The following is a 20,670-nucleotide window of genomic DNA, read 5'->3' as shown; positions in this document are numbered from 1 at the left end:
CTCCTTCACCTCATTCGCTAATTAAATCCCGCTAATGAGAGAATCAGGATGCAGGAGGTGGCTGAGCAACGCCGCCTCCCGCGCGCGCCGGCGCTCCTCCCGGAGTTATCACTGCTCACAGGATGTTTACAATAATTTTTAATTTGCACAATTATTAATCATTTCTCTATCTGCCTAATTTGCATAATAATTACTCTGCTCGGTGTTTGCCATGGCTGTGAATGACAGTGGTTTAAATTAAATTAAGATTTTAATATTCATTTTTTTTGGGGGGGGGGGGGTGGGTGGGGTGGTTAAAGCTAATCAAAGTTGCTGCTCAATTCCAATCCCTTCCCCAGTGAAGGGATGGGCTGGGGGGGGGTCACACATGTTACCCTCCAACACCCCTCCCAGAGCATCCCACAGTGCTTCCCCCATGTCTCACCACCAGGCTGGGCCAGGTGATGGGACACGCCATGGTGTGGGATGCAGACCAAGGGCACAGGGACAAACCTGCATGCCCACTCCCCAGCCAGCCTATGCTGTCTGCTGGTGTTAAGGAAAGGTTGGGCTCCACACTGGCACAAAAATGGCTTTGCCTTCCCCAACTGCATCTTAGGGGGCAACCCAGCTCCCTAAGCTGCCACCTGCTGCGGCTCTGCGAGAGCCACACACCCTCAACCCAAGCAGGCTGGACAGGAGGCTACAAGCATCCAAGAAAGGCAACAAGTCTCCCCAGGAAGCTGCCTTCAGGAATTCTACTGGGTTTTGGGGTATTTTTTCACCCAGCCCATGTGTTACACACCCTTGTGAGCAGTACAGCTAGGGGCCAGCCAGCTCCTGGAGCCAGGACAGTTAGCTGCAGGCTGAGAACAAAGACATCAGCAAAGCCCAGCTTGTCTGGCAGAGGAGGCAGCAACCACTACATCCCATCCCGTTACCAAGAGGCTGACAGTTCTTTATCCCCCTAGGGAATAAAGAACTTCCCTGAGGGAAAACAACCCCACAACAGGAAAACAAACCACCACTGCACCAAGCTGAGTAGGATAAGAAAATTGTTATTGACAAGTGTACACGCAGAGCCCAGGACTGCTAGAAACTCACCACAGTGCATGAAACAACCCAAAGAACAAACCAGGGAAGGAGAATTCCCAAGACTCTCTCACTCTGGCAAGACTGTGTCCTTGCTCTTGTTGCCAGCAATCCTCCTTGAGCTGGAGAATCTCTGCAGAGACAAGGCACCTCCATGGAAATGTCGGTCTGTGTTTAAGATGCACGGCCCAGGACCTGTGTGTCTTTCCAGGAGCGGGGCCTAGGGGAAGCTCTCTGCCCAGCCTCAGCTCCAAGCCTGGCCAATCTGATCTCAAGAGAGGGGTTCCACCTCGTGTACTCCAACACAACAGTCAGGGGAGGCAGGTAACTGGGCCACCGTGCTGCTCCAAGCTGCACCTCTCCATGCCTGTCCTCTCTGCCCAACGGGGAGAGCCCCTTCCAGGAGCTTCCATCTAATCTCAGCCTTGCCTCTCAGGAGGTGATCTGCTGGGATGCAGAGCACTTCAATTCAAGGAGCTTTGTGTGGTTCTCTGCCTCATCTACATGTCCTCCACGCTCCACTTGTAGGCGAGCTCCTGAACTGCCTTCTTGTTGGCCATCCTGGCAAAGCGCTGCTGCTCGAATCCATTGGACCTGCAAAATGACAGCGATGAGTCTGAGGGTGGCTGTGCAGGCACTTCCCTGAAGCCACAAAACTCCCTGGAGGTGCTCAAGCTTCCCACTGCCCCTCCTCTGGCTCAGTTTCCCCCTCCATCTATAGTTCACATCTCTGAAGCCACTCACACCCACCAGCTTGGCTCCCTTCCGTCCCGGGCAAGCAGGCATTCATCACCCCCACGTAACTTAACACATTCAACCTATCACCAACCAGCTCCTTCACTGGGTAGCTGGGAACCCTCATGCCACCAGCTCTTGGAAGGAAAGGCCCAATTGTTGTTACTGCTGGCCCAATACACCGTCACACTGGGAACACGTACCTGTCCACGCCATCCCAGCGATGCCCAGGCCATATATTGAACCTGTTGAGTGGAGGTGCTGGTCCCTTGTACCTGGGTTTTTCTGGAACAGGAAGAGCAATGCAGACTTACACTACCACAACACCATCACCTCACCAAACCCCACCCTGGTGACACTCCACACCCAAACCTTTCTTCTCTTTGCTCTCTTTGGCCTTCCGTTTCTTGATGAAGTCAGCCATGGGGTCTCCTTCCCTCTCTTGCTCCCGCAGCATTCGGTCCAGATCCTCATCATCGATGTAGCGGGCCAGTGGCTTCTGCATCTCTTTTATCGCATCCTCCACGTTCTGCTGCTGTTGCTTCTCCTGTGCTAGCCTGGAAAACAAACACAAGCCAAGCATCCCTTGACTGTGACTTGCTCCATTTGCAGGACAGATCGCAGTGCTGAACTTGCTTGGGGGGTGCCTACACCACACAGAACACGAGCTCTCACAGCCCTGGGCTCCAACCCGGAATGAAGCAACACACCAACACCACCACCAGAAGTGGTACCGAAACCAGGCTGAAGAGCAGGGAGTGGAGAGCCCAAAGCCCTAACAGGAGGCCTGAGGACCGTGCTGGGGAGCTCTGTCTGAGCCTTACCCTTTGCCCCACTTGGCGTACTGCTCGTCTCTCTCTGACTGCGCTTCCGCCTTCCTCCTCTCCTCCAGCCGCTCCTGCGCCAGGTCTCTCTTCCGGCCCGTCTTGTCTCGGTAGACGGTCTCTGAGTGCCGGGACTCCTCTGGAGGGGAAAAATGCCTCAAGTCACATGTTTGGGAACATTTCACCTTCTCCAGACACCTGAATGTCTAACTGACTCATCTCTAGTTTCCCCACCCCTCTGAAAGAGGTCATCACCCAGGCAAGGCCGCAGCTCTGGCTTTGAGCTGCTGCCCCACTGAGCCACCCTCACACTGTGAGTGTCACTCTGCTTCTCCAGGCTCACAGCTAGGGCAGGCAGAGAAAGAGACTGCTCACCCTCCCTACGACCTCATCAGCATTGCTTTGGGAACACCCTTTCTACATCAGCTCTCTCAAGAGGTTCAGTGACCTAAGGAATCCATAGGCACTCCAAGCCACTGTTGGTGCTCATGCAGTATCCTGCACTCCTACCTTCCAAGCGCTTGTTACTCCTCTCGTGCTTCCTCAGCTCCTGCTGCTCCCTCCGCAGCACATCAGCTGACACCAAGCCAGCTGTGCCCCCAGAAAACATCACGCTTGCCTGCAAATAAAATAAGCAAACAAGGAAATAAATCACAGCCACCGCTAGCTCAGAGCCATCCAGTGAGCCAGAGGTTAACAAGGGGACAGCCTGGAATCATGAGACACGTGTCAGCAGCGACAGCTACATTACAGAGGTGCTTGGCTCACAAACAACTTCCCTGGAGCTCCAGAAACAGAGCAGACCAAGGCAGAGCTCCCCTCTTGCACCACCTCCTACCCCGAGCAGAGGGTCTGGCATGGCTGCACACATGAGGTGTATGGAATTCCCGCTCCACAATTTCACAGCTTTCCATCAATGGGAAGCGAGCCACAGCTTGAAAGGAAAGCAGCACTTACCTTCTTGGGAGATTCCTTAGCTGTGTCACGGTGGCGATGAGGTGAGAGGTCAGGGGGACTCTGCTGATCCCTTCCAGCAGGCAGAGCCCGTCGTGGGGGAGATAAATCCGAGTCTGGAGATTTGCTCCGGTTGCGTTTGAGGTGACCCCGCTGCGGGGAATCGCTGCGGGCACAGCCCAGCCTGCGCTCTGTCTCGGAGGCGTTCCGGGTGCCAGAGTGGCACCTCTGAGGTGAAGGTACCTGCCTGAGTTTCCTTGTGTCTGGAGAAGCACCTGCAGCAAAGGTAAAGCCTAACTGAAACCACAGAACTGGAGTCCTGGGACAGGAGCTGTCCCACAAAAGGACTGCGTGGCGCTGAAGGAGGTGAACTGGAGAAAGCAAGGCCTTGAGAGAGGGCAAGCTGTGGGGCAACAAGAAGTGCCTGCCAATTCCCTTCCTCCCGAAGGCGTGTGGCCCGGAGGCACGGGCAAAGCACTGTGTATCCCTTGCGACAGGGTTCAGGCTCAGCCCTTAAACTAACTCTGGTCTGGATGATGAAATAGGCCCCAGGATTACAAGAACTACCGTTACAAGGCAAGCAGCAGCCCACCTGGCACCATTCCACACCTCTCCGCAGCGTGCAGCCAGCGGAGCAGGCCAGACAGAACCAACTCTTATGCCCACTCACCTTTTGCTCTGCTCTGTTTCTTCAGACCAGGCGACCCAGTCCTCTTTCGCCGGGGCGGTGACAAATCTGGGTCAGAATCGTACCTCTTCTTCCGCGGCGGGGATAGATCTGGAGTGGGCGGGCGCTTCTGCCGCGACAAGGACTTGTCAGAGGCACCGTGGCTGAGCTGCTCGCCTTGGACTCTCCCTGATCGTGGCTTGTCTGTTGTTCTGCAGCCCTTTCTCCCTGCTGCTGAACTGATTTTTTTTGGAGAGAGGTCTGGAGAGTCGTGGCGCTGCCGCCGGGGAGGCGACAGGTCCGGGGAGTCGTGGCGCTGCCGCCGGGGAGGCGACAGGTCCGGGGAGTCGTGGCGCTGCCGCCGGGGAGGCGACAGGTCCGGGGAGTCGTGGCGCTGCCGCCGGGGAGGCGACAGGTCCGGGGAGTCGTGGCGCTGCCGCCGGGGAGGCGACAGGTCCGGGGAGTCGTGGCGCTGCCGCCGGGGAGGCGACAGGTCCGGGGAGTCGTGGCGCTGCCGCCGGGGAGGCGACAGGTCCGGGGAGTCGTGGCGCTGCCGCCGGGGAGGTGACAGGTCCGGGGAGTCGTGGCGCTGCCGTCTGGGAGGTGCTGGGTCCGGGGAGTCGTGGCGCTGCCGCCGGGGAGGCGACAGGTCCGGGGAGTCGTGGCGCTGCCGCCGGGGAGGTGACAGGTCCGGGGAGTCGTGGCGCTGCCGTCTAGGAGTTAAAGAGGCAAAAGTGAGATTTTTGTTCACTTTGGCATCTCCAGGCCAGAAACAAAAATCCATCAGAAGAGACCCAGGAAGCCAGCAGTAGGGGCTAAGGATGAAATCAGCTTTACACATGCGAATTCAGAGCTGACTTGGCACCTCCGTGTAGTGACCTGCATCGCCAGGCCAGAGGCTACACAAAGTAGAGCCCACAAACACACCGTGGCAACTGGTCAATTTAATGTCTCCAGGCACCCTCGTGACATTCCAATTACAAACCCCATTTTGTGCCCTCGTACCATCACAAGGGAGCACCCCCATCACGTGCTGTCAGACCTCCTGCAAGTGTGGGGTAACACCGCTATCCTCAGCACATTCCAAGTCTACAGCAAGACATCACCTCAACTTCTCTGATGCTGCTGGAGGACTGAGGGAAGCTCCTCGCATGCCACAGGGAAAGCCAGACAGCATGCTGCCCCCCTACCCCAGGAAGAGGCCATTCAACAGCCCCTCCCAGCTAGATACTCTCTAGTTGGAGCCCCATACCTCATAACAGATTTGGCAGATACTGAAACATCTGAACTTTGTGAGTCTTCATTCTGGTCTAAAGAAAAACAAACAGAAAAGCACCACTGTTAGGCTTCGCTCCCGTTCACCCTCTCCCCAGCATTGTGATGGTTTACTTTCAATTCCTGTGCAGCCAGGGTGACTCTCCACTTAGGATGTCACTGCTCAGAGCGCTTAAACGCTCCGGGAGAGAGGGTGGAAGAGTCCTGTCTCACCTCCCAGAAGTTTCCACTTCGCATTTGTTCGGAATTCCTCCATCAGCTTCACTTCGTCCGGACGCTCATCAATAAACTCTGCCACCTGAGGAGAACACAGCAGCATAAACAGCACTGCCTTTAAAGACAAAGAGGCTTCCCACTCTCTGACACCGACCACCAAGTGTAATTGCAGCGAGGGAAGACCACACATGTCACCCAGCTCCAGCCTGTCCTGGCTTCAGCTAGGAGAGCTCATTCCTTGCTAGCAGTGGGTGTAGTGCTGTGTTTGGGAGTTGGGATGAGAGCAGCACTGATAACATGTGTGCTTTTAGTTACTGCCAGACAGTCAAAGGTGCTTCAGTTGCTCATACTGCCTGGTAATGGGAAGGCAGGGTGGGGGGGCACCCAGGAAGCTGGGGGCGGGGCGGGGGGGACACACACAGCCAGGACCGATAACCCAAACTGGCCAAAGGAGGTATTCCACACCAGTTACATCATGCTCAGCATAAAGGGGGGAGAAGCAGGCAGCTCCAGGACGCAGTTTTGGGGATGGCCTGGTCTCAGGCAGCTCTGAGCTGTGCGGTTCCATGAGAAACCACCAGTCTCCTCTATGCTGCTCTACAGCCCTGTTATTACTACAGCTCTCTCCCTCCTGTCCCAGTAAACCGTCCTTATCCCAAACCGCGTGGTTCTGGTTTCTCGGGGGGGTTCTTTTCCCCTCTCTTTCCTCCTCCCGCAATCCAACCCCCTCCCTCCCACCCCCCAATTTAAAGGGCGAGCGGCCGCGGGGTGCCCGGCTCTCGGCCGGGACAAAACCGCGCCCCGCGGAACCGCCGCGCCCCGCCCGGCCTTCGCGGGCCGGCCCTTCGCTGCCACCTCCTTCCCGCTCCAGCGGCCTGGAGAACCGCCGGCTGCCGGCGCTGGGCCCCGGTTCTCCCCTTCCCCCAGGCCGGGGACCGCCGCCCGGCCCCGCCGCGTGGTTCAGTGAACGGCCCAGCCCGAGCGGGGCCGCGCTTGGCGCTCACCACCGGCGCGTCCCCTTCATCCTCCTCCTCTTCCTCCTCCTTCCCCGGGGCCGCAGCGATGCTGCTCCAGCTCACGTCGTCATCCACGATCCGCATCCTGCGGGCGGGGGGTGGGGGGGGGGAGAGGGTAGCGCTGCGGTCAGGCCGCCATCCCCGCCGCCTATCCCGCCATCCCCCCCCCCCCTTCCCCGCTTCCCCAGCCGCTCACCCGGCTCTCCCGGCGCCGCCCGGCGGTTTCTTCTTGCGGCGGCGGCGGGGCTGGGCGGGGGCGGCGGCGGCGGCCGGGCCGCTGAGGTAGCGCTGCAGGTACTCGGCCTTAGAGAGGCTCCGCGCCGCCATGTTGCCCCGGCCGGAAGGGACGCACAGCGCGGGGGGTGCGGGCGGCCAATGGGGGCGAGGGAGGGGCGGGGCCAGGCGGAGACGGGCGCTGCGTTCAAGGCGCTTTATTGAGGAGGGGGGGGGGGGGGGCCCGGGCCCGGGGCGCGTCCCGCTACCGGCCGCGGGTGCTCGGGGCCTCGTAACCCTCCGTCTTCATGTCGTTGAGGCCCAGGGCTTCGTTCTGCTCGAAGGTGCGCTCGTAGCGCTCCACCGTCAGCTCGGGGTCCTCCTCCGGGGCGTACACGTTCTGCGGGGGGAGGGGGGGGCTGGGCTCAGCGCTCTGCCTGGGGATGGGGGGGGGGGGAGCAGGGGGCAGGTGCCCCCAGGCACCGCTTCCCCCCACCCCCTCCTCCCCGCAGAGAGCACAAGGCTGAGCACCGGGGGGCTGCTCCACTCCCAGCCCCCGGGGAGCAGCCCCAGCCCCCCCCCCCTTCTGCCCCCCTTCTCCCTTCTCCCAGAGCCGGCAGTAGTTCCCCCCTGCCCCAGCCAGCTGTGGAGGCAGCAGGGACCCACTCGCTGCCACAGCCCCGAGGGGAAGCAGAGGAGACAGGAGCCCCCCCTCTCCCCCCCAAAGGGCACAGGAGCCCCCCTTCTCTCCCCCCCAAAGGGCACAGGAGCCCCCCTTCTCTCCCCCCCAAAGGGCACAGGAGCCCCCCTTCTCTCCCCCCCAAAGGGCACAGGAGGCCCCCTCTCTCCCCCCCAAAGGGCACAGGAGCCCCCCCAAGGAGACATCCTGTTCCCAGACAGTGTGTGACACCGTACCTGGAGGTAGCTGTTGCCTGCAGGGTCATCCATGATGAAATGGGCCTGCATCTTCCCCTCTGCTATCTGCAGAGAGAGCACAGCCAAGCATCACAGGTCTTCATCATGCCCCAGGCAGCAAGGCCCACACAGCTCCCCTTAGAGCTCTCTGACATCTGCCCTCCATTAACAAGCACTACCAGGCCTGACCCTATGCACAGGGACAGACAGGGAACAGCTCCAAGAAGGTGACACCCAGGGAGCAGCCACATCAGGCCAGAGCTGCAGCGACAGCAGCAGAAGCCACACAGAAAGCATCACGTGTGTGCTCCTCACCTCACGCAGTTTCCCAACGAACTCCTGCAGCTTCTCTGTTCTGCTGGGCATCGAGCTGTCTCCCAGTGTGAAGGGGTTTCTCTCAACCTGGAGGAGTGGGCTGGCTCAGCCAGCTGCCAGCCACACCGCCCTGACCCCTGGCAGGCAGCGGCACAGGACCACTCACCAGGTCTCCGATGTCCTTCAGCAGCCCCTCCAGCGTGGTGAATTTCCCCCCCAGCGCTCCCATCCCCAGCTCAAACTCCAGCTCTGGGATCTCCACGCTGCACGTCTCTGACTGTAGAGGGAGAATAACACCCCAGGAGTTCCTGCTGAGGGACAGCCAGGCCCCCACTGAAGGAGGATGGGGCTGCTCTCCAAGGGCACCGTACCTTGAGGACATCCCTTGTCATGTCGGAAGGGTCTGTAATCCGCAGGGTAATCCTGGTGCCCTGTGGTTCAATTGCTCCTCCAGACTTCACCTGGGAACAGCCAGCACTCAGCTCAGCTCTTCAACTCAAGTCACACCCCAACGCTGCCTGAGCCTCTGCCCTCCTGACCCGGGGACAGCACCCTGACCCAGGGACCCCATGGCTGTAGAGACACCCATCTCACACCCAATAGAGCTCTCCAAGACTGACTTCTCCCATTGCTTGTTAGGAAGCCTGGAGCCAGACCCAGCCTGGCCTCACCTCACACATCAGCCTGCTCAGAAGCAAGGCAGGCAGCAATACTGTGTCAGTGCAACCCTCCTCATGATGCTGCCTGTAAACCCTGCTGCCCAGCCTGGCTCCCTGAGCAACCACAATGCCAAGAGACTGAGAAACACCTGCCCCCAAAAGCAGAGCACACCATTCACCTCCTCACCGCACCCCTATGCCCCCTCCCCTAAAACAAAAGCTTCCCCACTCACCTCATTTGTCCTGTGCCCACAGGAATCGCAGTTTGTGGCCATGATGATCACTTCCTTGAAGTGGGGGATTTCTGGAGCGGGCAGTCAAGGAAAGCTCAATGCCCACACTGCCCTCACAGCCTCAGTCCTTCCTGAGGTACTGCAGCAGCTCACAGCCAAGCTGCAAATGCCACATCAGCACCTGAGATCCCTTTTCTCGACTAGCAATCGTTTATTCCCACCTCATGGGCACAGAAGGAAGAGACCCAGGTCTCAACCTGCAGAGAGACCATCACCCCTGCACCAGCCCCCATGCAGACCCTGGCAGAGGGTACCCACACCCCCCTCAAAGGATACGCACCAGCTTCATGTTGGTGCTCGCTGGAGCGTTGCACGTGGGGCAGTTGGTGTTGAACTGCAGTACCTGGCTCACAGGAATGGAGAGGAGAGTCAGGAAGCCTGTCCTGGGTGCCAGTCACCTGCACCTAGCCACCACTGCATAGCAGAGTCACCCACCTCATTCCTTAGGTCCTCTCCAGCATCAGCTGCCTGCTCATCCGACTCCTCTCCCTGCAAGAGGGGGCATTGGGGGTGGCATTGATTTCTGTTCCTTGAGACAGGGTCTTCCAGGGAGCAAGGGGAGCCACCCACCCCACTCCCCTGGGCTGAGCACATGCCAACAGCCCTGCAGCAGCTCCCCACTACCTCCAGCCCCAGCAGAGCATCCTGCTGCCGAGTCCTCCTGTAGTGAGTGACCATGAGAGCATCGTCCCTCTGCGGCGCGTGGGGGTTCTCCACAAAGCTGTTCCCAGAAGGGTCATCTAAGACCTATGGGAGAAGGAAGCCTTAGGAAGCCACCCCACACCGCCTCCAGAAAGGAGAGGGGCTGCACCCTTGCGTGTACTCACGAAGGTGAAGGGGGAATGGACTTCTTTCAGCTGCTTCAGTTTGCAGATGAACTCATCTATTTTACTTGCCACCTCTTTGTCCGTTGCCTGCAAAAGAGGGCAGGCTTGAGAAGGGTGCTGGGGGCAGCCCAAAGACCACAGCAGTGATGCTAACAGCAGCACGCAAACCAGAGAGCCTGTTGTGCTCTCCTCCTTGGCAGTGTGCAATGCCAAGGAGTGGGGGAGGAAGAAAATAAGTATTTGTGGAGTGGGCATCCCTTCCCACAGCTCCCTACCCTGCGCTCGGGCTGGTCCTGCTCCAGGCCTGCAACAGCTCTGTCAATTATCCCTTCGATGGTGGTAAGAACTTGCAAAGGAAAGAAAACCAGAGTGACAGCCCCAGTAAGCATGCTGCACCAGTGCTACCCACCCCCCAGCTGGTCCCAGCCCCATGGAGCAGGGAGAAGCCCAGGTCCCTACCCGGCCCCCACCCCATACCCACCTCCCTTCTGGCTGAAAGCAGGGATCTCAAAGTCCAGCTCTGGGATTCGAGCCGTGGCACAGTCAGTCTTCACCACCTCCCTGTTCATGTCCTGCACGCAATGGGCAAGCAGGGGTGTGAGGATCCCTGTGGGACTGGGAGCCACCCTCTGCCATGCCAACCCCTGCCCTGGGACACACCCCCCCCACCAAGGCATCAGCTCCGGGCCAGCTCCCACAGCCCACCCAGCAGTATGGGGCTCTCGGGGGTCAGAGCCGAGCAAGCACTTGGGAGCTGGAGCAAGAGCAGCACCAAAGGGCACGGGGGGCACGGGGCAGCCCCCGGCGTGGGGGGCAGCAGAGGGGACCCCCCTGCTCACCTGGCGGGAGGTGACAGCCAGCGTGTATCGCACGCCCCGCTCCTGGATGCGGCCCGCGGACTGGATCTCCGTGTTGGACCAGGCGCAGGCGGAGCAGGTGAAGGAGCTGACCACCACCTCTCTGAAGAAGGGGATCCTGGTGAGCAGCAGCCGCGTCACCCCCTGCGGTAGCGAGAGGCCCGCTGGGAACCCGGCCCCAAGGGGCACCGGCCGCAGCGGAACGCCCCGTTCTCCAGGGCCTGCCGCCGGCCGAGCCACGGCCCCCAGCCCTCCCTGCTCCTCCTCCTCCGGGCCGAAGCCCCCAGCCCGCCCTCCCTCCCCATCCTCCGGGCCGAAGCCCCCAGCCCGCCCTCCCTCCCCATCCTCCGGGCCGAAGCCCCCAGCCCGCCCTCCCTCCCTCCCCACCCTACAGGCCGAAGCCCCCAGCCCGCCCTCCCTCCCCACCCTACGGGCCGAAGCCCCCAGCCCTCCCTCCCTCCCCACCCTCCGTGCCGAGCCCCGCTCCCTGCCCCGGCGGCCCCGCCGCCCCGCTCACGTTGCGGAAGCAGTTCATGCACAGGGACTCGATCTCGGCCGGCTGCTGCTCCTCATCCTCGGCGCTGAGCGGCCGGAACAGGGGCCCCGCCGCCTCCCCCTCCCGCGCCGCCACCGCTTCCCCCAGCACCGACATGACGCGGCCGCCGGAACCCCCGCGGCGCCCGGCCGCGATCACGTGAAGGAAGCGGCAAGACCGGGCCCGCCCCACCATGGCGGCGCCTTTATTGGGCTCCGGCGCGATCGCCCCGCCCAGCCCCGGCCCGGCCCGTCAGCGGGTCTCCCCGCCCCGCTCGCTCAGGCTGCGGGCCAGGTCCCTCCATAGCGCGTCCAGCCGGGCCTGCAGCTCCTCCCCGCCGGGGGTCGGTCCGTCCCGCGGCCCCCCGGGCAGGGCGGACAGCTTCCCTTGCACTTCCCCCGCCTCCCGGTCGAGGGCGCGGGTGAAGGCGCGGATCTGGAGGTGCGTGTCCCTCCGGAACTCCTCCACCCGCCGCTGCACCTCCCGGGCCAGCTCCTCGGGGGCTGCCGGGACCCCTTGAGAGCCGTCGGGGTATCGGCTCAGCTTGGCCTTGAGCCGCTCCAGGTTGCCCTGGATCTGCTGGTGGAGGTCCCGGGCGTTGCGGGCCAGGTTTGTGGAGAGCTGCTGGATGTAGCGGTTGAGCTGCTCCGGGCTGGCCGGGGCGTGAGGCACCACGTTCCTCTGCAGCTCCTCCACGCTGCGGTGGATCTCGGCCAGCAGCCTGTCAGCGTAGGGCTGGAAGATGCCCTTCACCCGGTCGGTGTGGAGGGCGATCTTGTCGGCGTAACGAGCTGTGAACCTCTGGACCTCGTCTGCACCTTCCAGGAGCCGGGCTGTCGCTTCCCGGCTGGGCGTAAGCTGCCGCCGGAGCTCCCGGGCTTTCAGGGATACCTGGTCCAGGAGCTCCTCTGTGAAGGGCTGCAGCCGGTAGCGAAGGTCTTCCAGGTGCTTGCCGACCTTGTGGTGGGCTTCATCCACGTAAGGGGACAGCTTCACCCTCAGGCTCTCCAGCTCTTTCCTGATGAGCTTCCGCAGGCTGTCCGAGTCCTGGTAGAGCCGGGGCTGGAGGCCGCTGTGGATGGGTGCCAGTTTCCCCGGGATGCTTCCCATGTAGCTGCCCCCATCCTGGACACTTTCCTTCAGGTCCCTGCACAAGGCAGGAGCCATGGTGACCGAGCATCCCCCGTGTTCCACACCGCACCCTCCCACACCCTGAATAAAAGCTGTCAGGAGCCACGAGTGCCATGCCTGCCTGAGTGCTTTTCCATTCCCCTCCCACCCCAGGGAAAGAGAAATGGGGGCTGCCATGCATTGGTGGGGCCTGGTCAGAGCTCATGGAGGGAGCCAGGCAGGCGCTGCATGGTAAGCCCCCCAAGCAGCGTACTCACGTGTCATCCCTGCCTGGCTTGCTGCTCTGGCCCCGCTCCTGGCTGCCCTTGTCGCTCGTCAGCTGGCTGAGGTACTCCCAGAAGCTGCTGCGTGCCAGCTCGGCCGGTGACACTGCAGGCACAAGGGTGGTGGTCAGCATGGCAGCCACGGCACTGCCCGACCCCGGCTCTGCCCCATCCCACCGCCCTTGCCCTCAGCACCCACCTGGGAAGGTGGCCAGGAGGGCAAGGAGAAGCGCAGCCTTCGGCATCATGGTCTGCTGGGCCAGCATGCTGCTGTGCTACAGGGGATGGGGGAAGAGAGAAGAGGAGGGGTGTGTTATCTCACGCCACGCTGAACACCTCGCCACCCCTGCGCTGCCTGGCCCCAGGGCCTCACTCCTTGTAAGAGTGAGGTGGTGGCCAGCTCCTCCAGCCAGGTGCCCCTGCCCACACTGGCTCCCAGTCACCTCCCACCTCCCTCCCTCCCTGGGCTGAGCTGGCCCAGCACCCTTTATATCCACCCCGGAGGCAGGGGAGCGTGGCGATAAGGCAGCATCCTCAGGGGTGGGCTCTGTGGACCTCACTCCCTGTAAACACAACGTGGAGGTCCGTGGACATTCCCAAGAGGTGACGTGGCCACCAGCCGCCCCTTCGCCTGTCCTGCTGTCTCAGGATGAGCCTGGCCCTGCCCTGCCCTCGCAGCCCACCTTTGTGTCGTGGAGCAGACAGCTGAAGTGGCGAGGGGCTGCAGAGCAGCGCAGCAACGACAGGGACACCAGCTGCAGCTCCCCGTCCAGCAGCTCCTCTCAGCAGCAGCTCAGAGCCCAAACTGATGGAATGGGAGCCTGTGCCCATGGCACGGTGGGTGCCGGAGGATGAGCCTGGCTCTGGCTGCGCCAGGGAAGGGCACCCCTTCCACACAGGCTGCCGACCAGACACCCAACCTGCCACATTCTGGTGTATTTCATTTGGAAGTCGCCTTTCCCTGGGGTGGGGGACATAAAGGGCAGTGTCTGCAGCTCGGCTCCCATCCCCATGGAAAGTGCAGGCAGCCCCAAGCAGTCGCCAACACTCCTCTGGCACCGAAGCCCACTCTGCTCCCTTGCAGATGCAGGGACTCTCCCTGAGCAGCCCCTCCACACACTTGCCTTGCGTCCCTGTGCTGGGGAGCAAGACCCCTGCTCCCCCCACCACTCTGCTCTCCCCAAGACCTGAATTCAGGGGTGACACCCTTCCCCTCAGAGCAGCTGGGCCAGGCTGCCTGTCCTGGGACCAGCTGGCAGGGTTCTGTGGGGAAAGGACGGACACAGACCAGCATGTGCATCACAAGCAACCAGTTTATTTCCACTGTGGGCAGCGGCTGCAAACACTGATGGTATTGGGAGGGCCGGCCAGCCGGCCCGTGCCCACTCCCCATGTCACCATCGTGGGGGAGCTCAGTTCTCTGGCGGCTTGGCAGTGCTGAGGAAGGCAGCCACCTTCTCCCGCACCTCCTTCTCCAGCAGCTCAAGGTGGTCCTCCACGCCAGCGGCGCCCGAGTCCAGCTTCCCCTTCATCTCCTCCAGCCGCTGCACCAGCTGCTTCCCGAAGGTCTCGCCGAAGGGGGCTGCCTGCTGCCGGAAAGCCTCCAGTGTCTGCCCCACACGCTGGTCCAGCTGCTGGGCCAGGGGGGCCAGGCGCTGCCGCAGGCTCTCGGCATCGCCAGCAGCCGCCTGCCGCAGCTCCTGAGCCAGAGGGCTGAGCTGGGCTCGCAGCTCCTCCGAGCTGGCAGCCAGGCGGGCACGCAGCTCCTCGGCCGCCCGCTCCATCTGCGCCGTCAGGCTCTCCAGCTGCCGGTTGAGGCTGTCCTGCACCTCCTGGGTGTAAGGGCTGAGCCCGCGCCGCAGCTCCGCCACGCTCTGCTCCACCTGCACCTTCAGCTCATCAGCCATGGGAGCCAGCCGTTCCTTCAGGGTCTCCACCCCACCATCGATCTGCTGCTGCAGCCGGTCAGCGTAGGGGCTGAGGGAGGCCTGGATGCTCTCAGCATTGTCCTGCAGCCGGTCACGCAGCTCGGTGGCGTAGGGCTCCAGCGCCTGCCGCAGCTCCCCAGCCCCGCGGTCCACCTGGGAGCGCAGCTCTTCGGCGTAGGGGCTCAGCTTGGCTTGCAGCTGGCGGATGTTGGTGCCGATCTGCTGGTGCACCTCGTCGGCGTAGGGCGCCAGCTTGGCCTGCAGCTCCGCCAGCTCCCGCCGGATCTGCTCCTTCAGCCGCTGCGAGTCCTGCGCCAGCCGGGCCTGCAGCTCCGTGGCGAAGGGCACCAGCCGCCGCTGCAGGTCCTCGGCGTAGGCGTTGATGTTCCGCAGGTTGGTCTCCAGCAGCGTGCTGGGGAGAAAGGGGGGGGAGAGTCAGCACCCCGGTGTGCCCGCAGGACCCCTCTCCCAGCCCGGCACCTCATGCCCCACCGCCCCATCGCCCCGGCCCGTGGCTCTGCTCACTTGAGCTGCTTGGTGAGCTCAGCTTGCTGCAACTGGTCCACCGTCTCCTTGGCGTTGCTGCCCAGCTCGGTGAAGTACTTCCAGAGCACGCTGGCCACCTCGTCCGGGTTGACGTCAGCCTGTGCACCTGCAAGGGGGTACTGGGATCAGCGCCAGCACAGTCCCACTCAGCAGCCCCCCCAGGGCCCCTATCCCTGCCCCCACCTCCCCAGTGCCAGGGACCCACGTGCTGCCTCACCTGAGAGTGCAAGGAGCGCCAGGAAAAGGGCAGCTGTCTTCGGAGACATCCTGAGGGCTAGGGGATGCCTGTGGGAGCGTGGAGCAGAGATGAAGGCAGTCCCAGGGACTGGCAGCACCGCCCCGGCCCCCTGCCTCCCACCCCCCCCACCCCACCACAGGCAATGCAGCCAGCAGCTGTCTCTCCTTAGTGCTGCAAAGAGCTGCTCTGCTCACCTGCACTGCTGCTGGATGTGGGTACCTGCTGTGCTGGGGAAGCTCCCAGCTGCTATTTATGCAGCCCCAGCACCCTCAGCAGCTTCCACGCAGGCCTGTGACTCGGGCCCTGGGCTTGGACTTTAGCAAGGTCACAACGTGGAAGCGCCTGAGGCGCGCATGGCTCTGACATCACCCCTCAGTCCTGACATCACCTGTGGCCCTGCCAGCTCCCACGGGGTACCAGGGCACAGAGGAGATGGTAAGCAGGCATGGACACCCTGGGGCTGAACCCCCCTTGGGGACAGGGACCCTGGGACAGAGGGGATGGCACGGCATGGGGGACAGCCCCTGGCTTCCACATTGCTGGGAGATGCAGCAGTGGCATTGTGGATGGTACCCAGGATGGGTGCTGTGGCAAGACATGGGCTCTGGGGAAGGCTGCGGGGACCCCTCAGCCCTGCTGCCCACTGCACTGTGCCTGGCATGCAGAGTGGAGCAGGATGCAGGCGCAGAGCTGGGGGGGTTGCTGTGTTGGATGTGTGGGGGCACATGAGACTGTGTATGTAGGGGGACAGCATCGCTCCCTCCCAGCGTGGGCTCCTGGGCAAAGCCCTGGCTACAGCCGGGACCCCATGGCTGTGGGACGTGGCAGTGCCAGGGACCCATGTGTCAATGGGCGTCGGGCTCCCAGCACGTGCCCTGGGGATGCAGCCCAGCCCACACATGTCCCGGCAGTGATGTGTCACGGCTGGGGCGAAGGGCACGGCTGGCAGGGACAGCGACCAGCCAGGCCCCAGTGATGCTGAGGTCCAAAGGGCCCTCTCGATGCCCCACGGCCGGAGGGCGCAGCTGGACCCACAGCACCCGCCTACACTTCCTGGGTGCCCCGGGGTCCAGCGCAGTGCCCTGGGGCCAGTGCCACTGGATGTCACCCTCGTGCTGTGCACCCACAGCAGCCCTGGGGCTGCCCCCATGGCCACCCTCACTGGGCAGCGGGCTGGCTGCGTGCACAGCATCACCCACACGCATGTGTGCAGCGCACAGGTAGATGTGTGCAGAGCCCCCTGGGCAGCCTTGGGGATTTCCCAACTCCCAGCCAGGACGTGGGCCTCTCTGCAGCAAGCCTGACAGTGGCAATGGTGTCTGCAGACGGGCCCCCTCCCCGGCCGGGCCCCACCGCCCCTGACCTTTGCACAAACACCCTCGGAGGCAGCTGAGCGCAGGGTATAAAGTAGGAGCCCGAGGTGGCCCCCGCATCACAGAGCCCCGTGCAGGTGAGTGGGGAAGGGGATCGGGTCGGGACCCCCGTGGGTGCGCGGGGCCCCCGCCTGCTGCCCCGCACCGTGTTCTGTGCTCTCTCCCCAGCCATGAAGGCCTCGATCTTGCTCACGCTTGTCTGCACAGCCGTCCTGGCTGCTGGAGCACGTAAGCAGTGGGCAAGGGCTGCGGCAGGAGGAGAGGGATGGGGCTCAGGGTGCATACACGGTGGGATGGGGGGGCATGGCCCCATGGCCCTGTCCCCCTGCTCCCATGAGCCTCGCGCTTGCAGGGGCTGAAACACCCAGGGAGCCTGAGGCGCTGGTCAGGAAGGTGCAGGAGTACACCCAGAAAGCCACTGACATGGCCAAGACTGCCCTCAGCATGGTGCAGGACTCGGAGGTGGCTCAGCAGGCCAGGTGCCCCCCGCGCCCCATCACCAGCCCAGGCCCCCACCCCCACCGTCCTGCTGCCCGTGGGGGAGCCCAGCATGTGCCTGGCTCTGAGCCCCCTCCCCTTGCAGGCGCTGGCTGTCGGACCACGCCGACCTGGCGAAGCAGCGGCTGACCTGGCTGAAGGAGCAGCTGGTGGAGCTCTGGAAGAGGACACCAGCTGCGTAGCCCTGCCGGGGTTGGGCTGGGGTCTGGCTGGGTGGGGGTCCCCCCGGCTCCCCACCCACTGTTGCAGGTGTTGCAATAAAGCGGTGCTGAAGCAGATGGCTGTGGTGGTGTCACTGGGGCAGGGGGGGGTGTGTGCCACAGGGATGAGGAAGGGCTGGGGCAGATGCTGATGCCTGGGCTGCATACGTGTGTGCCGGGACCCCTCACCATGGGGTGAGCACTGTGTGCCACCTCCCCAAGTGCACATGCCCAGGGCGGGGGGCTGGAGCTGGGTGCCCCTCCCCACAAGCTGTGGGGAGGACCTGACTCCTGCAAAAGCAGTTCCCCACCCAGCTCCAACACCCTGCAGAGCCCTTTGTGTGGGGAGAGCTGGGAGCTGGGTGCAGCAGCAGGGAAAGCCTGGAGTGCCCGCTCCCCTCACCAGTTCCCTGCACCTTCCCCCCAGCACCCCCCTGCCCAAAACACCCCCCACCCCCGGCTCTGTGTGCAGGCTGCCCCCCTCCAGCATCCACTGCAAAGACTGAGTGAGCTCCAATAACTTAAGTCATGTTTATTTGACACAAGGGAGGCGAAGCTGAGGCGAATGCCGGTTCAGGGAGGGGAGGCGGTGTGAGGGGAGGAGGGGGGTCCCCAGGGAGGATGCCCCGGGGCTGGCCTGGCCCGTGGCTCCCACAGCCCATCCTCAGAGTCCCCCTGGGGTGGGGAGAAGTAGCCCGGGGTGGCTGCAGGAGCGGGGCTGGGGTCAGTCCCTGGCTGCGCCGGCCAGCGGCTCAGGCCACGCTCTTCTGGAGGTCGTCCAGGAGGCTGATGAAGCGGCTCTTGAGGTTCTCAGCGTAGGGGGTGAGACGCTCCTTGAAGTCCTGCAACAGGGGCGTCATCTTCTCGCGCAGGTTGCTGAGGTGCTCCACCACCTTGGCCTGGTACTCGGCAGCCTGGGGGATGCCCTTCTCCCGGATCTCCTCCAGCTTCTGGCTCAGCTTCTGCCTCAGCTCGTCACTGTAGGGCGCCAGGTTCTTGCGCAGCTCCTCCACGTGCCCGCGCAGGCGGTCCCGAGCCTCCTCAGCCACTGGGGTCAGCTTCTCCTGCATCAGCTCCACCTTCTGCTTGGTGAGCTCCTTCAGCTCCTGGGCCACGGGTGCCAGGCGCTGGCGGTACTGCTCCAGCTCCTCGGTCCACTTGGCTGAGAACTGGTCCAGGAAGGGACGGATCTTCTCCTTCACCTCCTCCATGTCCTTGGTCAGCTCCTGGCGCAGGGCCTCGGTGTCCTTCAGCCACATCTCTCTCACCTCCTTGTAGTAAGGGGCCATGTCCTCCCGGAGCTTGGCGACGGCTGCGCCCAGCGTGTCCAGGTTGTCAGCCAGCTTCAGGCTGCAGGGAGCAGAGGGAGGTCATGCACGGTGCCTAGGGACCCCCCCCACCAGCCCCCTGCCACACACCCCCTGGACTCTACTTACTCCAGCTGTTTGCCCACAGCAGAGGACTCGAACTGGGCGATGGCATCCTTGCCACTGGTCTTCACCGTCTCCAGGTACACCTCCACGATGTCCTTGAGGCGGTCCAGGGGTGCCTGGGGCTCATCGTGCTGCCAGAAGTAGCGGGCCTGGGTGCCTGCGGGAAGAGCCCGGCATGCTCAGGACAAGACCACCCAGTGGGACCACGGTGGGGACGGCTCCATCCCCTCTGTCCTGCCCATCCCCGCTCCTGCCCAGGACCAGGGAGCTCCACGGCCACAGCCTGACCGGCAAAGCACTTTGAAAGCCGGGTGCATCCAGCAGAGCTCACGCCGTGCTCAGCCCCCCCAGCCCACTTGCTTTTTGCAGCCGCTGCCACCCCAAGCCCCGCTCCCGCATGGACCTACCTGTCAGGCAGAGCAGGGCGAGGGCCACCACCACAGCTCTCATCTTCACGCTGAACCTGGGGGCAGAGCGAGAGAGTTGGGTGTCCCGATCTCCCAGGCAAAGCCAAGCTCCAGCAAGGACCCAGCCCTGCGAAGCCCAAGGGATGGGTGCTGCTGCCTCCCAGTAGCAAGAGGACTCCGGCTTTTATAGGGCTCGGGAGCCCCCGGAGCAGCCCGGGCTCTTACCAGCTCTCTCCTGACGCTGCCGTGCTGCCGGTCCGTCCCAGTCTGAGCCGGCTGCTTCCCCGCCGCCGCTATTTATGCAGGAGGGGGCAGTTCCAGCCGGAGATAAGCCAGCGCTCGCAGCCCAAGGAGTCGCTCCCCGGCGCGGGCGATGTGGCGCGTAGAGTTCAAGGATCGTACGCGTGGGCCAGCGCCGAGGAGCGCCGGGGCTTGGCAGGGGCGGCGAGCAAACAGGAGCTCCCCGCGGGACGCAGCTCGCCGGCCAAGGAGCCTGTTTACGCTCCCGGTGACCCAGATTCCTGCCGGCCCTTGCGGCCTTGCCGGGGCCTCTCGGCAGCCCCCAGGGATTGGCCGGCAGCCCAGGGACAAGGTTTATACCCACAGGGATTTGGCCTGCTGGACCCAGACCCCTCGCCCTCCGCTCACCACCGTGGTGGGTCTCTCAGCCCCCTCCTCCTTCTTCCCCAGGCTGACAAGACCCTCGCTGCTCACAGCCACAGCCCTGTTCTGCAGCACCCCTGTGGCAGGGGTCCTGGGAGCTGTGCCCCCACAGCTGCCATGGGACCCAGGTAGCAAAGCAAAGGCTTAGCCCGCAGCAGCCACCCACCCAGCCCCAGCACCCAGACATGGGACTCCTCCAAAACCACCCCACAGCCTCTCAGCCGCCAAACCAAGGTGCTGCCCTCAGGCCAGGGACCAGCAGGAGCTGAGCGTGCAGGGAAGAAGGCATCTGGGGGAGAGGGGACAGGGGAGGAAGGGGGCACATCCCCAACATCGCTGCAGCTCCCACGGGGCCATCAGGGGTTCAACTGTGGCACCACATGAAAGGGGGCAGGGAAGCAAGGAAGCCAAGGGCCTGGCTGAAGCCAAGGGGCGTGAGGTCCCACAGTGCCAAAGGCCAGGATGGAGGGACAGAGGGGCCAGGGCAGCTCCAGAACAGGCCAGGAGCGAGCGCAGCCACGCCACCGCCGCACCTTGAGCTTTCGCCCCCCTGGCCGCGCCAAGGGCCGAGCCTGTCCCACCTCCACAGCGGGCGTTGAGCAACAAGGCAAACAGGAG

The 20,670-nt window shown here is 63.2% G+C and overlaps 6 protein-coding genes across 7 annotated transcripts; 1 reads left to right on the top strand and 5 right to left on the bottom strand.

Moving 5' to 3' along the window:
- Positions 1 to 1,021: 1,021 nt before the first annotated feature.
- Positions 1,022 to 7,086, bottom strand: BUD13 (BUD13 homolog). Its single transcript, XM_084274966.1, has 11 exons — positions 6,955 to 7,086; positions 6,747 to 6,843; positions 5,740 to 5,824; positions 5,504 to 5,561; positions 4,255 to 4,964; positions 3,588 to 3,859; positions 3,141 to 3,249; positions 2,631 to 2,769; positions 2,179 to 2,363; positions 2,010 to 2,091; positions 1,022 to 1,665 (listed from the first exon to the last, which is right to left on the bottom strand). Exons 1-11 carry the CDS (start codon positions 7,083 to 7,085, stop codon positions 1,572 to 1,574), a joined length of 1,962 nt encoding a protein of 653 aa, XP_084131092.1. The 5' UTR covers position 7,086; the 3' UTR covers positions 1,022 to 1,571.
- Positions 7,087 to 7,160: 74 nt separating this feature from the next.
- On the bottom strand, positions 7,161 to 11,496 carry ZPR1 (ZPR1 zinc finger). Its single transcript, XM_084274991.1, has 14 exons — positions 11,355 to 11,496; positions 10,820 to 10,981; positions 10,462 to 10,552; positions 10,256 to 10,326; positions 9,981 to 10,067; positions 9,778 to 9,900; positions 9,589 to 9,642; positions 9,430 to 9,496; positions 9,094 to 9,164; positions 8,573 to 8,662; positions 8,368 to 8,478; positions 8,202 to 8,288; positions 7,887 to 7,952; positions 7,161 to 7,371 (listed from the first exon to the last, which is right to left on the bottom strand). The coding sequence occupies exons 1-14, from the start codon at positions 11,487 to 11,489 to the stop codon at positions 7,237 to 7,239; spliced, it is 1,350 nt and encodes a 449-aa protein (XP_084131117.1). The 5' UTR covers positions 11,490 to 11,496; the 3' UTR covers positions 7,161 to 7,236.
- An 84-nt stretch (positions 11,497 to 11,580) lies between these two features.
- On the bottom strand, positions 11,581 to 12,900 carry APOA5 (apolipoprotein A5; the record flags this gene model as incomplete). Its single annotated transcript, XM_084274927.1, has 2 exons — positions 11,581 to 12,519; positions 12,761 to 12,900. The coding sequence occupies 2 exons, from the start codon at positions 12,898 to 12,900 to the stop codon at positions 11,625 to 11,627; spliced, it is 1,035 nt and encodes a 344-aa protein (XP_084131053.1). The 3' UTR covers positions 11,581 to 11,624.
- Positions 12,901 to 14,063: 1,163 nt separating this feature from the next.
- Positions 14,064 to 15,696, bottom strand: APOA4 (apolipoprotein A4). The gene is made up of 4 exons (XM_084275043.1): positions 15,673 to 15,696; positions 15,458 to 15,525; positions 15,220 to 15,346; positions 14,064 to 15,106 (listed from the first exon to the last, which is right to left on the bottom strand). Exons 2-4 carry the CDS (start codon positions 15,504 to 15,506, stop codon positions 14,179 to 14,181), a joined length of 1,104 nt encoding a protein of 367 aa, XP_084131169.1. The 5' UTR covers positions 15,507 to 15,525; positions 15,673 to 15,696; the 3' UTR covers positions 14,064 to 14,178.
- A 1,047-nt stretch (positions 15,697 to 16,743) lies between these two features.
- Positions 16,744 to 17,627, top strand: APOC3 (apolipoprotein C3). 2 transcript variants are annotated; one of them, XM_084274902.1, is made up of 4 exons: positions 16,744 to 16,928; positions 17,020 to 17,079; positions 17,204 to 17,330; positions 17,435 to 17,627. In XM_084274902.1, the coding sequence occupies exons 2-4, from the start codon at positions 17,022 to 17,024 to the stop codon at positions 17,529 to 17,531; spliced, it is 282 nt and encodes a 93-aa protein (XP_084131028.1). In that variant the 5' UTR covers positions 16,744 to 16,928; positions 17,020 to 17,021; the 3' UTR covers positions 17,532 to 17,627. The 2 variants fall into 2 exon arrangements, with proteins under 2 accessions (XP_084131028.1, XP_084131027.1); XM_084274901.1 differs by having other exon boundaries at positions 16,748 to 17,079.
- Positions 17,628 to 18,066: 439 nt separating this feature from the next.
- APOA1 (apolipoprotein A1) lies at positions 18,067 to 19,703 on the bottom strand. The gene is made up of 4 exons (XM_084275042.1): positions 19,615 to 19,703; positions 19,390 to 19,445; positions 18,986 to 19,139; positions 18,067 to 18,899 (listed from the first exon to the last, which is right to left on the bottom strand). Exons 2-4 carry the CDS (start codon positions 19,430 to 19,432, stop codon positions 18,302 to 18,304), a joined length of 795 nt encoding a protein of 264 aa, XP_084131168.1. The 5' UTR covers positions 19,433 to 19,445; positions 19,615 to 19,703; the 3' UTR covers positions 18,067 to 18,301.
- Between the last annotated feature and the right edge of the window lie 967 nt (positions 19,704 to 20,670).

The sequence above is a fragment of the Gallinula chloropus genome (assembly GCF_964237585.1).
Source record: "Gallinula chloropus genome assembly, chromosome: 24".
Lineage (NCBI taxonomy): Eukaryota > Metazoa > Chordata > Aves > Gruiformes > Rallidae > Gallinula > Gallinula chloropus.
The sequence above is the reverse complement of the archived record's forward strand: the minus strand, read 5'-3'. Positions and strand labels throughout refer to the sequence as shown.

What these genes read in the sequence shown, in the direction of transcription:
- BUD13 (XM_084274966.1), bottom strand. Translation starts at nt 7,085, where the DNA reads ATGGCGGCGCGGAGCCTCTCTAAGGCCGAGTACCTGCAGCGCTACCTC. An exon ending in TCTGCCAAATCTGTTATGAG is followed by an intron (nt 4,965 to 5,503) that starts GTATGGGGCTCC and finishes TTTAACTCCTAG; the next exon opens with ACGGCAGCGCCACGACTCCC. An exon ending in AGAGAGCAAAGAGAAGAAAG is followed by an intron (nt 2,092 to 2,178) that starts GTTTGGGTGTGG and finishes TTCCTGTTCCAG; the next exon opens with AAAAACCCAGGTACAAGGGA.
- APOA4 (XM_084275043.1), bottom strand. Translation starts at nt 15,506, where the DNA reads ATGTCTCCGAAGACAGCTGCCCTTTTCCTGGCGCTCCTTGCACTCTCA. An exon ending in GGCGCTCCTTGCACTCTCAG is followed by an intron (nt 15,347 to 15,457) that starts GTGAGGCAGCAC and finishes ACCCCCTTGCAG; the next exon opens with GTGCACAGGCTGACGTCAAC. An exon ending in GAGCTCACCAAGCAGCTCAA is followed by an intron (nt 15,107 to 15,219) that starts GTGAGCAGAGCC and finishes CTTTCTCCCCAG; the next exon opens with CACGCTGCTGGAGACCAACC.
- APOC3 (XM_084274902.1), top strand. Translation starts at nt 17,022, where the DNA reads ATGAAGGCCTCGATCTTGCTCACGCTTGTCTGCACAGCCGTCCTGGCT. An exon ending in CGTCCTGGCTGCTGGAGCAC is followed by an intron (nt 17,080 to 17,203) that starts GTAAGCAGTGGG and finishes TCGCGCTTGCAG; the next exon opens with GGGCTGAAACACCCAGGGAG. An exon ending in GAGGTGGCTCAGCAGGCCAG is followed by an intron (nt 17,331 to 17,434) that starts GTGCCCCCCGCG and finishes CTCCCCTTGCAG; the next exon opens with GCGCTGGCTGTCGGACCACG.
- APOA1 (XM_084275042.1), bottom strand. Translation starts at nt 19,432, where the DNA reads ATGAGAGCTGTGGTGGTGGCCCTCGCCCTGCTCTGCCTGACAG. An exon ending in CGCCCTGCTCTGCCTGACAG is followed by an intron (nt 19,140 to 19,389) that starts GTAGGTCCATGC and finishes CTCTTCCCGCAG; the next exon opens with GCACCCAGGCCCGCTACTTC. An exon ending in GCTGTGGGCAAACAGCTGGA is followed by an intron (nt 18,900 to 18,985) that starts GTAAGTAGAGTC and finishes TGCTCCCTGCAG; the next exon opens with CCTGAAGCTGGCTGACAACC.
- ZPR1 (XM_084274991.1), bottom strand. Translation starts at nt 11,489, where the DNA reads ATGTCGGTGCTGGGGGAAGCGGTGGCGGCGCGGGAGGGGGAGGCGGCG. An exon ending in AGGACCAGCCCGAGCGCAGG is followed by an intron (nt 10,068 to 10,255) that starts GTAGGGAGCTGT and finishes CCTCTTTTGCAG; the next exon opens with GCAACGGACAAAGAGGTGGC. An exon ending in ATGCTCTGCTGGGGCTGGAG is followed by an intron (nt 9,643 to 9,777) that starts GTAGTGGGGAGC and finishes CCCCTCTTGCAG; the next exon opens with GGAGAGGAGTCGGATGAGCA.